Consider the following 19241-nt stretch of genomic DNA (forward strand, 5'->3'; position numbering starts at 1 on the left):
GTCTGCTTTTATTTCCACGTTTGGCCACTGAACGCCTGCAGAGCCTGCAGGCGGGGACCGCGCAGCTGACATGCTGCTCCCCAGCTGGCACCGACGCCCGCAGATCAGAGGAGCCCCCACAAGGAGGCCAGGCGGTGGACAGTCACTCGGCAGTGCGGCAGCAGGAGGCGGCCCTGCCACGGCACCAGGCCAGGTCTCAGCAGCGAACGCTGGTGGCGTGGCTCGGACACCAAACGCGAGACTGGAAGCAGCGCCGCGACACCGCCCCCGGGGGGCCGGGGTGAAGGCACGACTGGAGACGGGGCCTCCCGGGGGCGGGCAGCGCCGGGCAGGGCGGCGCAGGCGCGGCGCAGGCCGTCCGCAGGGCCGACCCAGCTCCGCCACACGGTGACGCTGCAACGAGGAAGGGGCAGGCTCTCGTCCCGCACTCGGCCACCGCGCGGCCCGCAGCCGGCGCTCCCGGCGGGCAGCCCGAACCAGCCCTCCCTGCGGCGGGCGCCGCCCCCAGGTCACTTCACGCTGAGGCCTCTGCTGAGAGGCGCAGCTGCGACGGAGCAGCACCGTCGCCAAGGGTCCCGCGGGGGCACCGGTGACCGAGCCCCACACCCGCCAACCCCGCGGCGCGAACCCCTGGGCCCCTCCCCATCACCGGGGCAGCCTCGGGGTTCCTGGCCGTGCGGGACCAGCTTCGAGGGCTCTTGCCTCAACCCTGCCTGCTCCCTCCACACCCGACCGCACCAGACGCCCAGGTCACATGCAAGGACCCACGGCCAAGAGCACGGCCCTAGGCTCCACGCGCTCCTCAGACAAGACGCGCCCTCGCGCGTGGGCAGAGGCGCCTCACCACAGTGCTCTCGGTCACTCCTGGCTCCCGAGGGGGATGATCTCTTCAGTGACAAAAAACTCGATGGTCTCCTCCTCCCAGTCCTCCACGTTGCTGTCCAGCTCATCCGTGTCCACACCTGGGGGAAAAGGAGAGGCTCCAGCGGGCGGCGGGGTCTGAGGGCCGCGGCTCCGACGTGCAGGAAGGCCGCGCAGAGCACGACTCTTCCCGCGACACCTGACGTCTGTTGAGAAACCTGGGCAACCCACGCCTGGACGCCCACGGCGAAGAGCGCCGTCGCGTGCTCCCGGGCTCCGTCACGCTACCTCCACGCAGCTCCAGGCGCTCGTTCTTCTGCTGCATGTACCGCTCCTGGGCCGTCAGCCGGTACTTCCGGAAGTCCTCCATCATGGTCCGCCTTCTCTCCACCAATTCCTAGCATGGGGGCGGGCGGCAAAGCCGACACTCACCTCACGCCCTCACGATGCCGCGGAGCCAACGCGGAAGCCTGTGTCGGCAGCAACCCCACGCCGGACGGCCTAAGGGCGCTCCACTTAAAGGGAGGCTGCCCGCAGAGCGGACCGAGCGCCGGACTCCAAAGCAAAGGGCCGCCGGTTTGATTCCCAGTCAGGGCCCAGGCCTGGGCTGTGGCCAGGTCCCCAGCAGGGGGCGCACGAGAGGCAACCACACACGGATGTTCCTCTCCCTTTTTCTCCCTCCCTTCCCCCCTCTCTAAAAACATATAAACAAAATCTTTGAACTTAAAAAAGGAGGAGACTGCCCGGGCAGGCATGGGGTTGGGTACCTGTTCTGACCGTTTCCCCCTCACTGCCCCCATGCCCACCGCCTGCACGCGAAGAGCTCCGAGGGTTGCGGGGCCCGGGCCTCGCAGCCGCAGCCCCCACCGGCAGCACAGCACGGGGCGCCCTCCCTGCACAGGGCCCCCGCGCCCCCCGCACCCCCGGCCCCCAGCCAGGCCCTGGCCCCTCTCCGCCCCGAGGCGGCGGGGTCGCGGGGGCCCGTGCCCCAGGGAGAAGAGCAAGGCTGACCTTTGAGGCTTTGGACTGACTCAAACGATCCTTCTGTTCAAAGATCTTGGAATATTTCTTCAGGTCTTTTCTAATTTGCTGGAACAAAGACGAGTCACTCAGAATTCACATGCAAAGCAAGAACCCCCAGTGCAACTGTGGAAGTCACAGACATGAGGTGGCTCCCTCCGCCTCCCGGGGCCTGCGACATCCGCCCCGAGGCCCCTGCTGTGCAGCCCTGGGGGCGGTTCCCCAGGCTCCCGTCTTCTACTCCCACCGGGGTGTCGTCGCGCCCCCCCCCCGCAGCCCCGCCCCCGCCAACCTCCTAGAACGGTGCTGGCGGGACCTGAAACCCCCGCAACGCCCTGGGGCCTGACCGGGGCCACCCTTTATTCAGTTGCCATGGCGAGCCTCTCTTCCACAGGGCGCCCAGCGCTGCCCCCGCCCCCGCGCCCCCGCCCCCCAGGCTGGTGCCAGACCTTCATCTGGTCCTGGCCCAGGAGCGTCGGGGGCCGGGGCCGCCACAGCAGCTGGCAGAAGCGGTCCTTGCTGTTCTTCTGCAGGAGGCGCCCCTGGAAGGTCCACAGCCAGTAGGCGTTGTCTACCTACAAGGGACAGAGACTGGGCTCAGCGCACCGGCTCCAGGGCACGCCAGGGGCCCGCGCCCTGCTGCCGCACCGGGGCGGCCAAACCTGCCCGAGGCCTCCGCTTGCATGGAGCTACGCCCAGTGGGAGCAGGGCGGTCGACACGCGAGACCCACCAGCGGGCGCGGACCACACGGCGCACACGCACGGCGGCTCCGGGAGTGCTGGCCACACACAGGCTCTCACTGGGCCACAAGAGACCCCAATGACGCCCCCAACTCAGCTGCCGTCGGCCGACGCCATCTCGCGGCAAAGTGTCCCTGGAGGAGGCGGCAGTGCCCGCCCTCCCCTGCCAGACCGCGTCTCAGACCTGCAAGCCGGGCGCGTGTGGCCTTGCTGAGGCCTCGACGCAGGCAGGGCAGCAGGTCCTGGCCGCAGCATGAAGCTCTGACTCAACGGGTCGTTTGCAGGTCTGTGTCCCTCCAGTTCGTGTCTCCAGTAAGCAAAACGAACTACCTGACTACAACCCCCAGGCCCCAGACAGCGAGGGTCCAAACCAAGAGCCGCTCTAGAGGAGCTACACCGGGACACACGGGCGAACCCGGACGCGCCTGCCCTCCACGCGCGCGCCCCAAGCTCAGGCCGCAGTGCGCAGCGTGGGTGAACTTAAACCGCGGTGAGGGCTACAGACTGCGAAGCGGGGCAGCCCTGGCTGCTGCAGACCACAGTGGCCGGCACTCGGGGGCAGCAGGCCGGGACATGGCCTGAGGCTGCCGCCGCCCCAGGTGCTCTGGCCAGGAGCACAGGCAGCCCGGCTCACAACGGTGCGCAAGCGACTCGCAGAAACCATAGTCCAGGCTTCGAGTTGTGAACCTCCCCGGGGTCAGCGCTGCGTGGCACGTCCTTGGCGTTTGGGGGCGTGGGCGCTCACGTCAGGGAGCGCCGGTGTGGAGGCAGCCGGGGCTGGGCGCACAGCACCTCTGAACTGTGGCACCAGCAGCAACGCTGCCTGCCCGCCAGCCGCAAGCACGGTGCAAGGCGACCACACCACTCCGGGCGCTGCTTCCATGGCAGAGGCCGCCGCCAGCCCGGCAACAGCCGGTTTCAGAGGGGTGACGCGGCCGGGCCCCCGTACCTTATGGCTCCACCAGGACACAGAGGTGACGACGTAGCGCCCGGTGGGGTCCCACTCCACGTCAGAGGCCATGTAGTGCTCGGCGATGTTCATGACGGTGCAGTCCGAGGCGTCCACGAAGGCCAGGGCGCCGTTCATGCTGGGGACACGGACGGACGGTCCTCGCCAGGGCCCCCAGGCGCAGGCCTTCCCACGCCCGTGCCTGAGGCCCTGGGGACATCATCTCACAGGACGCGCTCCCCGCCCCCGAAGCCACACGAGTGTCTCCAACAGAAGGGGCCAGGCCGCCGGAGGGCGGCTGCGCGCTGGACCAGGGCGCTGCAGGGTCCTCACCGTCCCCCACGCTGCCGGGGGAGCAGCTAGGTAGGGGCAACGGGTGGGGGGGCCTGGGGGCCGTGTTGGAGTGTTCGTGGTCACGCCCCTGCCCCGGAAGGCAGGCTGGCACTGTCAGATGGCCCCGTCTTCCTAAAGGAAGTGGGGACGCACCCTGGGGCACTGGTTCGCCCGGAGGCATCCGCCTCACCTCCTCCCAGGGCCTGCCCGGCGAGTGCGGGAGGCACCCGCTTTCACCTGCCGGGTCTCGGCCCCACGCAGGAGCACGGCACGCGTTCACCCGTCCCATCAACTGAGGCTGGGACGACCCTCCCCAAGAGAACACGCAGGTTCTCGAGGACTCAGCGGTGCCACCACTCAGACCCCAGCGCAGGTGGCACGGGCCTGGGGCCGGGGTTGGCGCAGCGGCCCCGAGTGCCGCTCAGGGACCGGAGGCAGCCACCCACCTCCTGAGGCCGGCCAGCACCACGAACTGCCCCTGCGGGCTCCAGAAGATGGTGTTCGCCTGCTGCTTGTCAAACATTTCTGAAAGGAGAGAGCGCCCACTACGGTTGAGCTGCAGACTCCAGGGCGGGTGTGCAGCCAGGACCGGGGGTCTGGCGACGGGCCCACACTGCCTCACGGGTGTCTGCCAACGGGCTCTTGCCACGCCCCTGTGCTCCGTGCTGGGGAGACCCGCCGGCAGCCACCCGCGAGCACACCTGGCGTTACAGCCTAGGCTAAGGAACGGGCGCGGCGCGCTCAAGCCGTAGTGCCGCTGTTAGCAAGGCATCACGTTCAAGCAACGTTCCACGTTCAGGGCAATGCACTCGGTAGCGTAGACAAAGGCCCCCTGTTGACAGCAAGCACCGCTCCTGGGACCCCACGCCAGGTGAGGACTGCAGGCGCCACCTGACTTCGGCCCACACGCTCATGGACGCCCACCCCTCACAGCTCGCTGCCTGTGCGGACCTGGCACGGAGCCCAGCACCCTAGCTCTGCCTGATGGGGGTTGGGGGGGGGGCTGCAGACCACAACCAACAAGGTGTGAGCAGCTCTGCGAGGGCAGGGCACAGCATTCGCGAGGGGCCCGCCGGCCGCCCCGCTGTCTCCGCTCCCACCAAAGGAAATGAGTGACACAGCCTGATGGCGGACGGCCCATCGGCCCATCGGCTCTGCGAACCCCACCCTGCCTGAGGCAGCGGAGGCTGAATTCTGCACAGGGTTGGCTCAGGAAAGCTGTTCCTCTCCCCAGTCCACGTGAGTAAAACCATCTTTGTGGTCACGCGTCCTGTGTGATGGACGTCCCAGGAGCGCGTGGGGAGTGTGAGCGTGGCTTCACCGCGTCGCCCCCCAAAGCGGGGCGACGTCCCAGCACCTCAGTCACATGAAAAAAGGCCGTGAGGCCGCAAGCAGCCCCCGACCGCGGCACTTACTGAGGCCCTCCTCTGTGCTGGGCCCTCAGGACGCAGGACGGGAGCCCCGCCAGCCCAGGGGGACGGACCAGCCCCTCCCAGGTGGGGCCAGGCGCCCACGCAGAGGACGGGTGGGGTGCGTGCCCCCAGGACGGCCACCCCGCCCGCTCACGGCAGGTGCAGGAGGCTCGACCGGGAACGCGGCCGCGGGAGGGGGCCCCGGGGCCCCGCCCCTCCGTGGGCGGGATGTGCCCACGGGAGCCACACGGGGACGGTCGTGCAGCAGCTGTCCCCGCTGGTCCCCCCGCAGGCCCCACCCAACACAGGACAGGAGGGACCACTCACTGATGAGCTCGATCTTCCCGTTGCTCTTCACGTGGTAGAAGGACACGGAAATGCGTGGGGCCTCGCCGTGCAGCACCGCAAACTTGCTCCCGTTTGGCTCCCAGGCGAAGGCGATGATGGTCTCTGCGGCCGAGAGCCGCCCGGTCAGTCCCCGCCCCGCCCGTTCCTGGGCACGCATGGCACAGAGCCCACAGCGGCACCCCCGCCCGGCAGGGACGCCCTGCGCCGGGGCCCACCCAGCCGCCTGCCGTGGGCTGTGCGGGGCGGCGCCCCCGGCCTCCCCTGCACTCGCCGTGGCGCTGACAGAGCCCACGGGCCCGCGCCGGCTGGGCGCCTCCCTGTCTCTGTGCCGTCCCTGCCCTTTCCCCTCCTCCCTCCAGCAAAACGAAACACGCAGGCGGCTCTGCCACCTAAAGACGCAACCACAGCATCCGCAGTGCTGGGCTGGGTCCACAGAAGCTGCCTTAACCCGGGAGCTTGTGCACGAGGGGCCGGCCCGGCAGTGAGGCCTGGCCCTGCTCCGCGCGGCCGCTCCCCTGCTCCGCGGGCGCCCCGCTCCCCTGGCCGACGGAGAAGCCGAGAGGCTGAACGGGGACACCGTGCGCACGTGCCCTGCACCTCGGGGACACCCCGGTACCTGCCTTTCATTTCCACCACGTCGACAGGTACCTGCTTTTCCCTCATTCGGAAAATTTCAAAATTTGTGACAACACCCTGGGGAGAAAAAAAAGAAGAAGAAAAAGAAGCAGCAGCAGCAGCAGGACACCACACGCTGAAGCCCGAGGGGCACCCAGGCCCCACCGGTCGCCATCACACCAGGACGCGGGGCGCTCAGACGCGGGGCGCAGGCACAGGCGGGGCCTGCGGGCCCAGACTCGACAGCAAACAGCGGCCGCAAAGGGCGTGGCCACACGCCAACCTCCCCTGCTCTGTGCTGTGGCCCATCTGCAACCCGCCCCCGGCGCCGAAGGCCGACCGGGTTTCCCCGCGGCACCTTCAGGACACCGAGCCCCGGGGAGCGCGAGCCCGACCCGAGGCAACGTGGATCGGCGCCTGAGGACGCCCCAGCACTGCTCCGCACCCACGGCCGGCTGAGCCCGCAGGCCTTGGAGCCTGGGGCCCCGGGGGCCGGTGCCACCACCGACGGCCAAAGCCCACGCACAAGCATTCCTGCTCAGCTCAAACCTGCGCTGCCCAAGGGTCAGCGAGTCCCCGTGTTAACTCTGACCTGCGGGAGTGCCACCCACTCCCAAGGGGGCCCCTCAGCCGGAGTGCGGCCGGAGCCCCGGCTGCGTCGTGCCAGCTCACCACTCCCGGTGCCCAGGGGTCTGAGCATGACCCGCTGATTCAAGCCAGCAGCCCAGACGCCCTCCGCACAGAGGAGCCGGTCTGCAGCCGCGTGCGAGGCCCAGCGCGGCCCAGCGCGCCCGCTCACCTGGGTGCCTTTGGGCGTCCTGTCCACTTTCACACACAGGTAGTCCCCGTTCTTCTGCCAGTGCAGCTTGCAGTCCACGACGTTGAACAGGTTCCGGACTCGGATCTCCTGCCTGCTGGGGAGCTGCATCAGCGTGACCCTCGCCGGGATGTCTTTGTCCTCGGGCACCCAAAAGGCTATTATGTTTCCCCCGGGAGACCAGGAAAAGTCTCTGCAGAACGAGAAGAAAGCGTCACCCAAGGACAGGCTGAGCAACGAAAGCGCGCAGGAGCTCAGCAGCCTGCACGTGGCCGGATGCCGCTCCAGGGCCAAGCCAGCGTGCCTCCCCCTCACGGCAGCGTGGCACCACCCGCTGTGCCAGGGCAGGGACAGGTGCCAAGTACGCTCCCACCAGCCCCCGGCCCGCCAGGCAGCACCCACCCCGCTCCTAGCCCCTCCCTGCAGCGGTCAGCAGGTAAGATCGCTGTCGGCAGATGGGCTGGCCACGTGACCTCCGAGGACCCACGAGGGCGCTATGGGGAAGCCCCGTCAGCAGGGCAGGGGGGCTGGGAAGACCAGGGCAGTGCCTGCGCCCTGTGAGCACCCCAGAGGTGCCGGGAGGGAAGACTCCGGAGTTGACACCGTGAGGAGCGTCACCACGGCCTCATCGATGTCAACCAGGTGATTCTCACTGTGAGTCGTCACGCTGCCCAAGGATGCAAGAACGAAGAAACAAGAAACGGGGCTGCCCTTGCAGGACGGGCACCCCACCGCAGAGACACCACCCCCCAGAGGCCTCAGCGCCAGGAAATGGGCCGCTAACAGAGAGGCCGGGCTAGGGGCCGAAGGCCACCGGGACCCACTGCGCGCTCACCCGGGAACACAGGACACCAGTCACTAGGTGGGGCCCCAGGCTCCACCGCGGGCCTCAGGAGGCGCTGTGTGTGGGGAAGGAGAGGCAAGGCCTGGGGCCGGCCTCGCACCGGGAAGGGGACGGTGTGCACCCGGGGCCCGTGGAGGGAGAGCCGGTGAGAGCAGCGGGGGCAGCCACTTACTTTATGCCTGAGATCTTCAAGCTCTTCTTGTCCAAGAGGCCCATGGACTGCCAAGAGAACGGGGTCACAATGGACTCGCGTCAGGCCGGAGTCCCAGGCACGGGTTTTTCTTACCCCAAGGCAGCCCGCGGTCCCAACAGGGGCAGCGCAAGCACAGGGTGCCCGACAAACACTGAAACGGCTGACGTCGCCCAGCCGCCCTCCGGCCCCAAGTCCCGCAGCACAACCTGGGGGTCGGCAGGGGACGACCGGGCCCAGGACACGAGGCCCCGGAAGGGTGCCGCACGGCCTCCGTCCTGCACACGCAGCCGCCCCTTGGGCTCCAGGTTAGGGGACGCCCCGCACCCCAGGCCAGTCCAGCCCGTGTCTCCGCAGCAAGGCCACTCACAGGCGTTTCATAGATGCTGAGGGTGTCGAGTGTCATCCTGGCAAAGAACTTCCCGTCGTGGCTCCACCTGAGGAGGAGAAAGACAATGCCAGTCTCTGCCCGTGAGCTGCCACGGGGGCGGACGGCCCCTACTTACTTGAAGATCGGCCAGTGGGCTGAGCTCTCGCAGTGGAAGCCTCTCTTCTTCTGCCCGGTAAGGATGTCCCAGATGACGATGGCCTGAGGGTCGTCCTGCGTGTCCATCAGGGGGCTGAAGGTCACCAGATACCTGCGACAGAGGGGGGACACTCCCAGCCTCCGGTCCTCGCTGTGGTGACCACCCGCCCAGGAGGACATCCCTGTGGCACAGGAGCCGAATGGCCTGCGGGACCAAGCCTCCGTCCGCTGGGGCGGCCCTGCCTGCTGGGTGGCCGGGGCAGGCTCACAGGGGCCAGGAGGCGCAGGCAGCATCCCGATCCCGCCTGTCACCCTGGTGCCGGGGCGCGTCTCGCTTGGACCCACCCCGCACGCACTGCTGCTGGTGGGAGATGTCGGCTGCTTTGTGATAACCACATGCAGTGATAATGGTATCTATCTGTAAGAACTATTCTGTCCAGATTAAGAATCATCCGTGAGCTGGAACGTAGAGTTTACAGGAAATACAAGGATCAAAGGAAAAAAATGAAGCGATGCCTCGAGGTCATCGGCCGAATCAGGAAGGTGAGCTGGCCCCCAGGCCACCAGGTCCTGCCCGAGCAAGTCGGCGTCCACACGCGACCCAGGGAAGGGTGCACGGTCGCAGGTCAGAGAGCTCTGGACCCAGGACTAAACGCCACGTGTGCCCCAGCCTAGACCCCAGTTTGGACCGACCAGCTGTAAGTGAGCGCGATGTGGGGACACACGGGGAAGCTGGGCCGTACTGAACGGTTCAGAGAAACAGCGCGCACGCGCACGACTCCGGAGCCCGTGACGTGGGGCTTCCGTGGAGGCCCGCCGTGAGCAGCCCGCACGGTTAGAGAGGCAACTGCAGCCCACGCAGCGTCCCAGAGGGGCGGGGGGTGACTGAGCGTGCTCCAGCGGAGGGCGCCCGGACGGAGGCCCGGGCAGGCAGGGGGACGCCGCACGGCACGGCCTTCAGGCTCCCGGGGTCCGCCCCCCACGGGGCTGGGCTGCACGGACCCTCGCACACAGGAGGGACGCTCATGCACAACAAAGTCATCAGCAAAACATACGCTGTTGGACTAAACGCTGACCTAAAGGGAAAAAACTTTACAAAGGACATCACTGGATCAAGTGACGGAACTGGAACGGTAAACCAACATTCAGTTTCCGAAGCTGGTAACTGCGCGTGACTGTGCAGAACCTCCCGTTCCCGGGAAATGCACACTTGGGGGGAGGGGCGTGACCCTTCCACGCCCTCCCGAACAGCTCACGGAAAAACTTCCATCCCAACGTTTGGAGGGAGGGGATGGCGGAGCCCAGAGACACGCGCGAGGACAGAGCAACCTGGGGGGCGTGGGAGGGGCCGCAGGAGGCCCGCCGGGCCAGGAGAGCAGACCCCAGGGGCCTACCTTTCACAGGGCGAGAAGTCGATGAGCTGCACGCCCTGGTGGCTGAACCTCTGAATCTGCTTGAACTTCTCGCCGCCCCAGAGAGCAATGCCGCGCTGGTGGAAGGTCGCCAGGTAGGTGCCCTTAGGAGACCAGCGCACGTACGTCTCTGTCCACCGCTGTAGAGGAAGCAGGCCAGGGTGAAGGCGGCGGGCGCAGCCCAGCGCACACCCCTGCCCCTCCGGGCGCGGCGCTGCCCACTCTGGCCCCAAAGCCTCGGGCCCCTGCGCCTCGGCGCCCGCCCCATGGGCAGCGGCGCTTACAGCCCTCTCCTCGATGGAGACGGGGTCCTTGACATCGTTCCAGAAGATGGACGTGCGGTCGCCGCTCTCGAAGATCACGCTGTACTGGTCTCTGCACTCCGCCTCCTCCAGCCAGTAGCGCAGGTTTCCCTAAAAGGGGCCCGAAGGTGGGATGTCGCACGCCGCTCGGCTTTTATCAGAGAAAGCGCGCTTGTTACTGCGGCTCAGAGGCCGACCGATCCCGTCAGCATCCCTAACTCCCAAGGAACCAGCCCCTCGAGCCCAGAGGCCAGCCAGCAACTCTTTCCACTACTTAGCGGCCGACTCGACACAGCGTACCAGGTCTTTGAAAGGCTGTTTCTCTGGAATGTCCCATTCATCGCTGATTGTCATGTACCTGGAAGAGAGAAGAAAACGCTCCAGTAACACAGGGACAGTGCTGGCCACACCGAGGCCCCTGCCCCCAGCAGGGCGCTGTCTGCTCACACTTAGTGCCGGCCAGGCCGTGTCACCACGAGCCAAGCTCCTGCTGCGCCGTATCGACATGGCCACGAACCGACGCCCCAGGGCCGGCCACACGCACCCCTGCCTGTCTGCCCGGAGCAGGGGAGGGCAGGTTTTCACTGGTAACACACAGTGATGGGAAGCTAGTGGGGGGAGGGCGCTACTGGCCGATGCGAGAGCCAGGGGTGTGGACGGTCTTGCGGGGGTCTGACCAGAGGGTGGAGCCACCTGGAAAGCCAAGCACACTCCCCCCAGAACCTGGCCACTCAGCAGGGGGAGGTCCAGGACCTCATGGCCCGAGTCTGAACTCACTTGTCAAAATCAGTGAAGAGGTTGACCCTGAACGTGTGCTGCTTGTCGAGCTTGTAGCCGTCGGCGTTTTTCACCGCATCCAAGGCGTGGGCGGGAGAGGCGTACTCCAGGAAGATGTACCTGCCGCGAGGAGGAGAGCGGGTCACACACGTGCGGCTGGAAGGTCTGGTTTCTGGTCGGCACGCACAAGACCTCCCGGCCGCAAACTCGGCAGGCACTGTGGCCACGCCCCTGCCGTGTCCGGGCGGTCACATCCGAGGCAGAGAGGCTCCCTCAGCGTGAAGGACCCCCCTTCAACTCCATTACCATCGAAAGCCCAGCCGTCAAAATGCCTATCACCTGGCCTACGGTAACGGCTTCACGGATGTGTGCGTGTCAAAATTCATGCACATTTCAAAGCTATGCACGTTTACTTTCTGTCAATCATTTCAATAAAGCAGTTACAAAGTGCCGAGTCATAAATGTTACATACTACGTTGCATTACAGACAAAGTCACAGAGGTTCAAGTGTGTTCCATCATAAGGCAAATGTAACGTGAAGTATCCTCCTACCCAGCTCCAAAGAGAAAACGTTAAAAATGTTACCTGCACTGGATCACTTCATTTCTAAGAAGAAATTAAAACTATTCTAGGTAATTTCCAAACCCGAATGAAATAAACGGTCACCGTCTCACCCCTGTCCTGGCAAAGGCTGCGGTTTCCGCGAAGTGTTAATGGAGGCGGTCAGACAAGACTGGGGGCCAGACAGGGCGCTCGTCCGCGGGCTCCGGCCAGTCGCTGCCTCGTCGGGAGCGGACACCGCCTGGCGGAGCTGCAGGGGCCTCACGCAACCCCGCACGTCCCCTCCTAGCTCTGGGGCCAGGAGACGTTCCTGCTGCCCACAGGGACGCGTGCCGAGACTGCACCTGCGGACGCCGCGTGTCGACGGGCAGGAGAAGCGCTGTCACAGTGCAACACAGCACCAAGGTGCGCGGAACAAAGGGACGGACTTACGTTTATCAACACGGGAGGCCTGACAGGGGACTTCAAAAGCAAGCTGCGCTGCATATGTGTTAGGCTGCCACTATTAAAAGAGGCACTATTTTAGGCAACACTAGGAAAAATGTTGCTGATTAAGCAATGACACATGCTTTCACCTAGACTGTAAAAACTGCCCATTCCAGAGGTTAGAATGTGGGGGGAGAAAGGGCATGTCTTAGGTTCAACAAACCCCACACGCAAAGTTCCCCTGAAATTCTGCCAGCGTCTGACCACAGGGTCCTTTCCCCAGGGTGCGCCCTGTGCCCGCTGCTCGGACAGATTTAAACACCAAGCTCCCGTCTGCGAACGCTCCTCAGCCAGCGCACAGCACCTCCAGCCGAAGCGCACCTCGCGCCCGCCCCCACGTGCCGGCCCAGGAGCAAGGTCTGCGCTGCGGAGCCCCCGCTGAGGGTGGCTTGGCTGAGTCCCCCCACGAGGCGAGGGGCCAGCGACAGAACTCTGCCACGCAGTGGCTGCCGCGGGCGCCTGCCACCAGGAGAAACTTACGATGAGAGTGTCACTCACCCTTTTGTCTTTCCATCCTCCTCTGGATAGAAATCATTGGTGATTTTCCCGAACTTGGAAAAGATCTTATGGATGACATTTTTGAGCTTCTCCAGCCGGTCTGGCCCCACCTGAGGAACGTTGTCAACGACGATCACTGAATCGATCCCATCCGCCTCCTGGGGCCGGTCTTTGAGCGCGTCTCCAAGTAATTCTGTCCGAGGGAGAGATTTGTCCAGTGACTGACTGACCCAACGACACGTCCATGCGGCAGCTCAGCGCCCTGAACGCACTTTCCAGCAGAGGAGAGCAAGCCATCTAAACGCCTGCGCTGGGAAGGTCAGAGGCCTGCCTCGGCCCTGGGCTGCCTCCAAATTTACACCTCAAGGGTCAGGAAGACTGACCTCTTCGCCCTCCCTTTGACAGTCACAACACAGCAACAGACTGCCGGAAATCACAGAAGACTGTTAAATTAAGTTTTTAAAACAGACTTTAAACAATGCAGAACGCAAACGAAGAGGAAGGGCTTCCACCAGCAAACAGAGGAACCGAGGGCGGGCCGGGGGGCCTCCCCCAACCCGCTGCCAATGCCAACAGGCCACCACAGTCTTGCATGAAGGCAGCACGGGGCTGTGCGGAGCATTTAAACCAGGAGACCAGAGGCCACATAAGCTCAGGGGCGTCGCACAAATGCAGCGTCTGACGGCCAGTGGGGTAGCCACACGATAAACCAGCTCACGCGGCTGCCGGGAGACGCCCGCTGTTTACAGACGTCACACCCCTACACGCTAAGCAGCATGGGCTAGCTGTTGTTTTCTTAAGTACACGCAAAAACTCAGAACACATTGTGTTTGTGCATCTGCTCTTAAAATTAAGATAGCAAGATCCGTTATAAGTATTTGAAACTCCTAGGCTTGCTTCATTTCCGTAATATGGGAGGCTGGAGTAAGAGAAAGGAGGAAAGACAGGCGTAAAAAGGACCAGAACAAGGAAACGCAAGGGGAGCCAGTCCGTGCAGGCCTGGGAAGCCGACGGAAGGCCGAATGCCTGCTGCCCACACGCCTGCAGCGGGCCCCGCGCCCCAAGTCCTTTGACCGTCAGGCTCCGGCACCGGTGAGTGCCGGCCAGCTGCTGGAGATGGGCATCTGGAGGTCACAGTGTCAGGGAAATAAAGCGAAGCTTATCCTTCTGTATAAATTAGCTTGTCTAGAAAGGAGTGCAAGGCCAAGGCGCCGGGCTGGGAAGGAGGACAGACGCCTTTAGAGCCGCCACCGAGGCTCACTCACGGGGTCGGGCCAGCCCGCACGCGCCGGGCGCCGCGTCTTCGTGCTCTGGGCCCAGGCGCGCACTCCCGTCCACAAGCACACTCTCAGGAACCCCCCGCGCCACCCAGACAGGACCCGTCAGAAAGCACTCCTTGCTGCGTTTCACTCTCTCCACTTTGGTGTTTGCGACGTTCCATGGTAAGTTGAAAAGTTTTTCAAAAAGAAGTCCTTTGATTTCAAGAGGCATAAACTGTTATAAACGATTTCTAATTAATTTCAACCTTTACAAGTGATGCCAAAAATGTTACCTTAAAAAAGGAACTACCACTTAAATTTCAAAGAAACAAAAATGGAGACCCATGAGAAAAAAGAGAAAGAGGCAGGTCCAGGTCACACCCCAGAGATGTCGTCCCTCCAGCGGCTGAGGCGGATCCTTGGGCTCCTTTTACAGCCCCCTGACTGTACAATTAAGTGGCCTGTGAAGCCTGATCTGAATTTACAAGGTCCACAATAAAAAGCGCAGCCTTTGCTCAGGCGACGGGCTCCTTCCCACAGCCTTGGAGTCCTTTGCGGGGATACGAGCTCTTTATAAGAGTCTGCGATGCACAGCGAGGAGTGAGGGCGGCAACTATACACGAAGAAACAGGCTTTTGGCCCACACTTCTGGTTACTCCTGGTTCATGGAGTCCCCGCCTGGCTCCAGGAGAAACAGGAAAAAGCAATTCTCAAAACCAAGTAGCAAATATAAGTAATACTTAACGAGCCAAACAAGGAGGCATTTAGAGTTAAAGCTCCTCCTGCGTCTGGCAGAGCACCCAGAGCACAGCCAAGAACCGTAGCAGAGAGCCCACCAGGGTCTTGGCGGGAGGGGCCACGGCTGCTCCACACCCGGCACCAGCCCTGGGCCCCAGAGCAGGTGCCTCACAGGGCTCTGCACCTTCCGGAGATGTGGCTCCTGTGCACCGCATGCTGCTCCCGACAGGCAGAAGAGTTCTCATGCAGCACCGGTGGGCACCGGGCACAGCCAAGAGCCCTCGGAGAGCTGCGGGCCTTCTCAGTGCTGGTCCCTGGTCCGGGCCTCGCATCACTCTGGCAATCACACGTGACTGCCACCCAGGACAAGTTTGGGAATAATTCACATGTTAAAATCTTGTGCGAAGAAGGTGTGCTCAAAAATGCTTAAAAAAAAAAAAAAAAAAAAAAAAGTCAAGCCCTGGCTGGTGTGGCTCAGGGGACTGAGTGCCAGTCTGTGCAACAAAGGGATGCCGGTTCGATTCCCGGTCAAAGCACAAGCCTGGGTTGTGGGCCAGGTCCCTTTTCCTCTCTCTAAAAACAAATAAACAAAATATTTTTTTTTTAAAAAATCAAATGTAGAGTCAATACTGAAAAGATCAAAAAAGCCTCTTAAGTCAACACTTAGATGTTAAAGTAACAAAAATCAGCATGGTAATAAAACTCGGGCCTGGGCGGCCGAGGCGCCGGCAGCACCCGCTCCCCGTGGGCTCTCAGCCGCCTGCCGGTGGTGTAAGCGGTTTCCCTCGCGGCAGCTGGGGCCCACCAGCTGCGCAGCCTTCCGGGCCTCTCACGCAGGAGTGTCTTCATCTTATGAAACAAAGTGTGACACAGTGACTAAGTAACTGAGGACAACAGATAACCCGTTGAAATCAGTTAAAAGCTGACAGCTCTATTTTGGTTTTCTAAGCATTTCATTTTACTTGAGATTCATCATGATTCTGACTCAATCTTCACCCACAACAGCTCAAAACACCTTTGCATCTTATTTGCCCGGCAACATCGCGCTTCCTTGGCGCAGCTCTGGCTGCTTGAGTGGCGGTGCAGGTCCTTTTCCCACTGCAAGAAAGTGCGGTCAGCCCACGGGAGGCCACTGACGCGCTTCCAGCCTGCAGAGGACCACTCGCTAAAACCAAAACACAGCCAACAAAATACAATGAGACTCGGAGCTGGGCTCTGTCCCTCTCCGGCAGGGAGCAGAAATAACTATTGTCAATCAAACCTGACGGAAAGGAGGGCAAAGCAACCTGCAATCAACAGGGACCAGAGACAATCAATCATCTGCGATAGGACGGGGCGGGGGGGGGGGCGGGGGTGTCCGCCTTCCCGGTGACAGACACCCAGGCAGGGGGGTCTCCCCCACCACCCCAGGGAGAAGGTCTGCCACTGTGCGCTCCGAGGGCCAGCGGCCCACGCCCCTCACCCACTGAACCACCTCCGCGTGTTTCACTCTTGACAGGCGTGGCCGGACGCTCGGACACCCACACCTGCAGCCGACAAGTGTCACTAGAGGCCTCGCGGCACGTGCTCTGTCCTGCTCTGCCCGACCTTCGCCGCCCCCACCGCGCACCGGCCCGGCTCCAGCCTCCAAACACCCCAGGCAGGAATGGCTGGGTCCTCAGGCGGTCTCTGTCCCGCCCCGCTTTCACAGGAGAGGAGGTGGTCCAGAATCTTGCCTCCGTGCGGGCACCAGCTGGAGAATGGGGCCGCCCCCCGCCGCCTCACCTTCCTCGCTCACGTCGTCCACGAAGTCCTCGGGGTCGCTGAAGGAGGGCTCGTCCGCGTCCCCGTTCTGCGCCGCGCCGCCCTGCTCTCCGCCCGCCCCGTCGGACTGGGCTTCGGCCGCCGCGTCCCGGGCCTGCTCCCCCTGGGACTCGTCCGCGGCCGGGGCGGGGAGCTCCTCGGGCGGGGGCGGGGACGGGCCGGGGGTCGCGCCGGCTGCCTGCTCTCCGTTGGCCGCGGGCTCGGTGGACACTTCAGGCCCCGGCCCGGCCTCCGATTCCTCGTCCTCGCCGCCCGCCGCCTCCTGCGCGCCGGGCCCCGCGGGCCGCAGCGGCTCCTCCCCCGGCGGCTCGGCGGCCGGCTGCTGCTGTTCGGGCTCTGCCCGCTCCTCGGCCGCCTCGGGCGCCGCCACGTTCTCCGCGTCCTGCATGGGCCCGCCGCTGCCGCCTCGCCGCGCTTCCGACTCTCCCAGGCCGCACCGCGCCTACGGCCGGGCCATGTGCGTGCGGCGGGGCGTCCCACGAAGGCGGGGGGGACGCGCCCACGCCCCGGGGTCTCCCAGCGCCACCGGGAAACGCAGAGGGCAGAAGTGTGTCTCCCTGCGGTTACAACGGCGCTCCCACGACAAGTGCGCGCTCCCCGGCCAGGGCACCTTGCCTCGCGTCAGTCTGCAAACTCTCGGCGACCGCAGCTCCCCGCTCCTGGGAGAGAATGGTTCCGCCCAACATGGCGGCCTCCTCCCGTCGGGCACTGCGGCGCGGGCCGAGCCATTTGTGACGCCGCAGGGAGGGGGCCAGGTCCCAGAACTCAGCGTGGTAGTCAGAATTGGGGAAAAACATAACTTAACTCACAAGTTAATACTAGGAAAACCTGTGAGTTCAAGGGGATACTTTGGCTGCGGTGTATTAGCCTTTCATCAGATAAGCGGTTTCCTTTCATTACTAAGTTCCCCTCCCACACTCCGGTTATTAGGCTCGTCCACTGACTGGGCACAAGAACGGACGATTCCAAAATGTTACAGGAATTCCTGGCGAACCAGAGGTGGCCGACCCTGCTAGAAAGGCGACTTCCCGGCGCAGAACCAAGAAAACGAGCGTTGTTTTAGTCAACCGCGCCCGCGCGCACCGCGGCGCCGGTGGTTCCTCCTTTCTCCGTGCCCGCGGCCACGGTGGTTCCGCCCGGAGAAGCCTCCGCCCTGCGCTGTGGGAGAGGGCGAGTGTGGGTCACGTGGGCGGGCGGGGCGGGGCCGCCGGGGACCGCCGAATACGGGAGCCTGGCGGCCTCGCTCCTCTTTCCCCCTTCGGGAAGGGCATCGTGTATCTGTATCCTGTCCTTTGGTTATTGCCAGGCGTGAGGACAACGGCTGATTGGGGGTGTTTGAATCATCCTGAAAAAGGAACTCAGTGGGGCGGGGCGTGATACGGGAAGTTAGTGTTTAATGGGGACGGAGCCTCCGTTTGGGAGGATGAGCAAGGTCTTGAGATGATGGCGCACCGGGTTCCTAAGGCCAAAGTAGTTTCTTCCCGAGGTCAAAGGCTTCACTTCTAGTTTCATCTGCGCTTCTCATAGATCGCCAGGCTCCCGCCAGCCCTTTCGTCTACAAAGCGCTGAGTGACAACTCAGTGATGGAGAAGCGAACATTCAGGAGAAGCTTGGGAACAGGCGCCGCTGGTTTGGCGGCTGCGTGTTTCTTCCCGAAGACCTCCAGGGCATTGCAGGTGCGCGGCACAGGGGCCGCGCGTTGCTGTTCCCCAGTGAAGGGGCTTGTCATATCCTTTAGTGCAGGGAAAGTATGAATGTGCTCACGATCTGAAAAATAAATATTGGGTTGGCCAAAAAGTCCGTATGCTTTTTTTCCCGTAAGAGACACATTTTTCATTTTCACCAGTAACTATTGATATTTTGAGTATGTCAGCTTTCTCCTGCCAGTAGAATGTTTGTTCTCAATGACTGTCTCCATTTGATCGCTATCAACTTGAACTGGTCTACCTGGCAGTGAAGCATCGTCCAGCAAGAAATCACCAGCAGGAAACTTCACAAACCACTTTTCACAGGGTCGATCAGTCACAGCACCTTCCCCATACACTGCACAAATGGTGATGTTTTGTTTTGTTTTTTTTTGCTTTTCAGTTGTGTTTTTACCTTTCTTGAAGTGATAAAGCATATGCCAAAAATGTGTATTTTCTCCCATCTCCAATATTAAAGTGGCCACACAAAAATTCACCAATTTTGATGGTTTTTAAAAACGCTCCCTGATACAACAGCTGACACAATACAATCTAACAAAATTGTTTCGAATGAAGTTAAGGACAACTGTGGGCTCCTGGAGCCTCTGTATGGAAAAAAAAAAATTAAAAGCAAACGCTGAAAACCCAACATCACAATGTGATCATTTTTGCTTCTAACAGCCACATTTATTTGAAAGAACTTAACAGGAGAAAAATGGCCTCCTTGTGCATTTACTGTTTCTGTTGTTTTTCTTTCCTTCCTGAATTTCCAGTCTTCACCTTCTCCATCAGCAAAAGGAAAGTAATTGTGTTCTCTGCTTCACAAGGTTCTATATACCAAATGTTCTATAAAAAATGTTTCAGCCCTGGCCTTGTGGCTCAGTTGGTTGGAGCATCATCCCATAACACAAAAGGTTGTGGGTTTGAACCCCAGTCAGGTCACATGCCTGGGTTGTGGGTTTGATCCCCAGACAGGGCACATGCTTGGGTTGCAGGTTCGATCCCTGGTCTGGGCGCATGCAGGGGGCGATCGATGTTTCTCATATCAATCTCTAAAGAAAAAA

General features: G+C 62.7%; 1 protein-coding gene across 1 annotated transcript; it reads right to left on the minus strand.

Moving 5' to 3' along the window:
• Nucleotides 1-16932, minus strand: EIF3B (eukaryotic translation initiation factor 3 subunit B). Its single transcript, XM_054572943.1, has 19 exons — nt 16454-16932; nt 12693-12885; nt 11148-11267; nt 10671-10728; nt 10353-10481; nt 10051-10208; nt 8637-8768; nt 8501-8567; nt 8113-8159; nt 7079-7289; nt 6285-6357; nt 5644-5766; nt 4351-4429; nt 3572-3710; nt 2331-2456; nt 1873-1950; nt 1150-1258; nt 845-962; nt 1-393 (listed from the first exon to the last, which is right to left on the minus strand). Exons 1-18 carry the CDS (start codon nt 16878-16880, stop codon nt 859-861), a joined length of 2373 nt encoding a protein of 790 aa, XP_054428918.1. The 5' UTR covers nt 16881-16932; the 3' UTR covers nt 1-393; nt 845-858.
• Nucleotides 16933-19241: the final 2309 nt, after the last annotated feature.

Source organism: Pteronotus mesoamericanus, unplaced genomic scaffold, assembly GCF_021234165.1.
Source record: "Pteronotus mesoamericanus isolate MK-2021 breed Mesoamerican mustached bat unplaced genomic scaffold, CSHL_Meso_final contig_1, whole genome shotgun sequence".
Classification (NCBI taxonomy): Eukaryota; Metazoa; Chordata; class Mammalia; order Chiroptera; family Mormoopidae; genus Pteronotus; species Pteronotus mesoamericanus.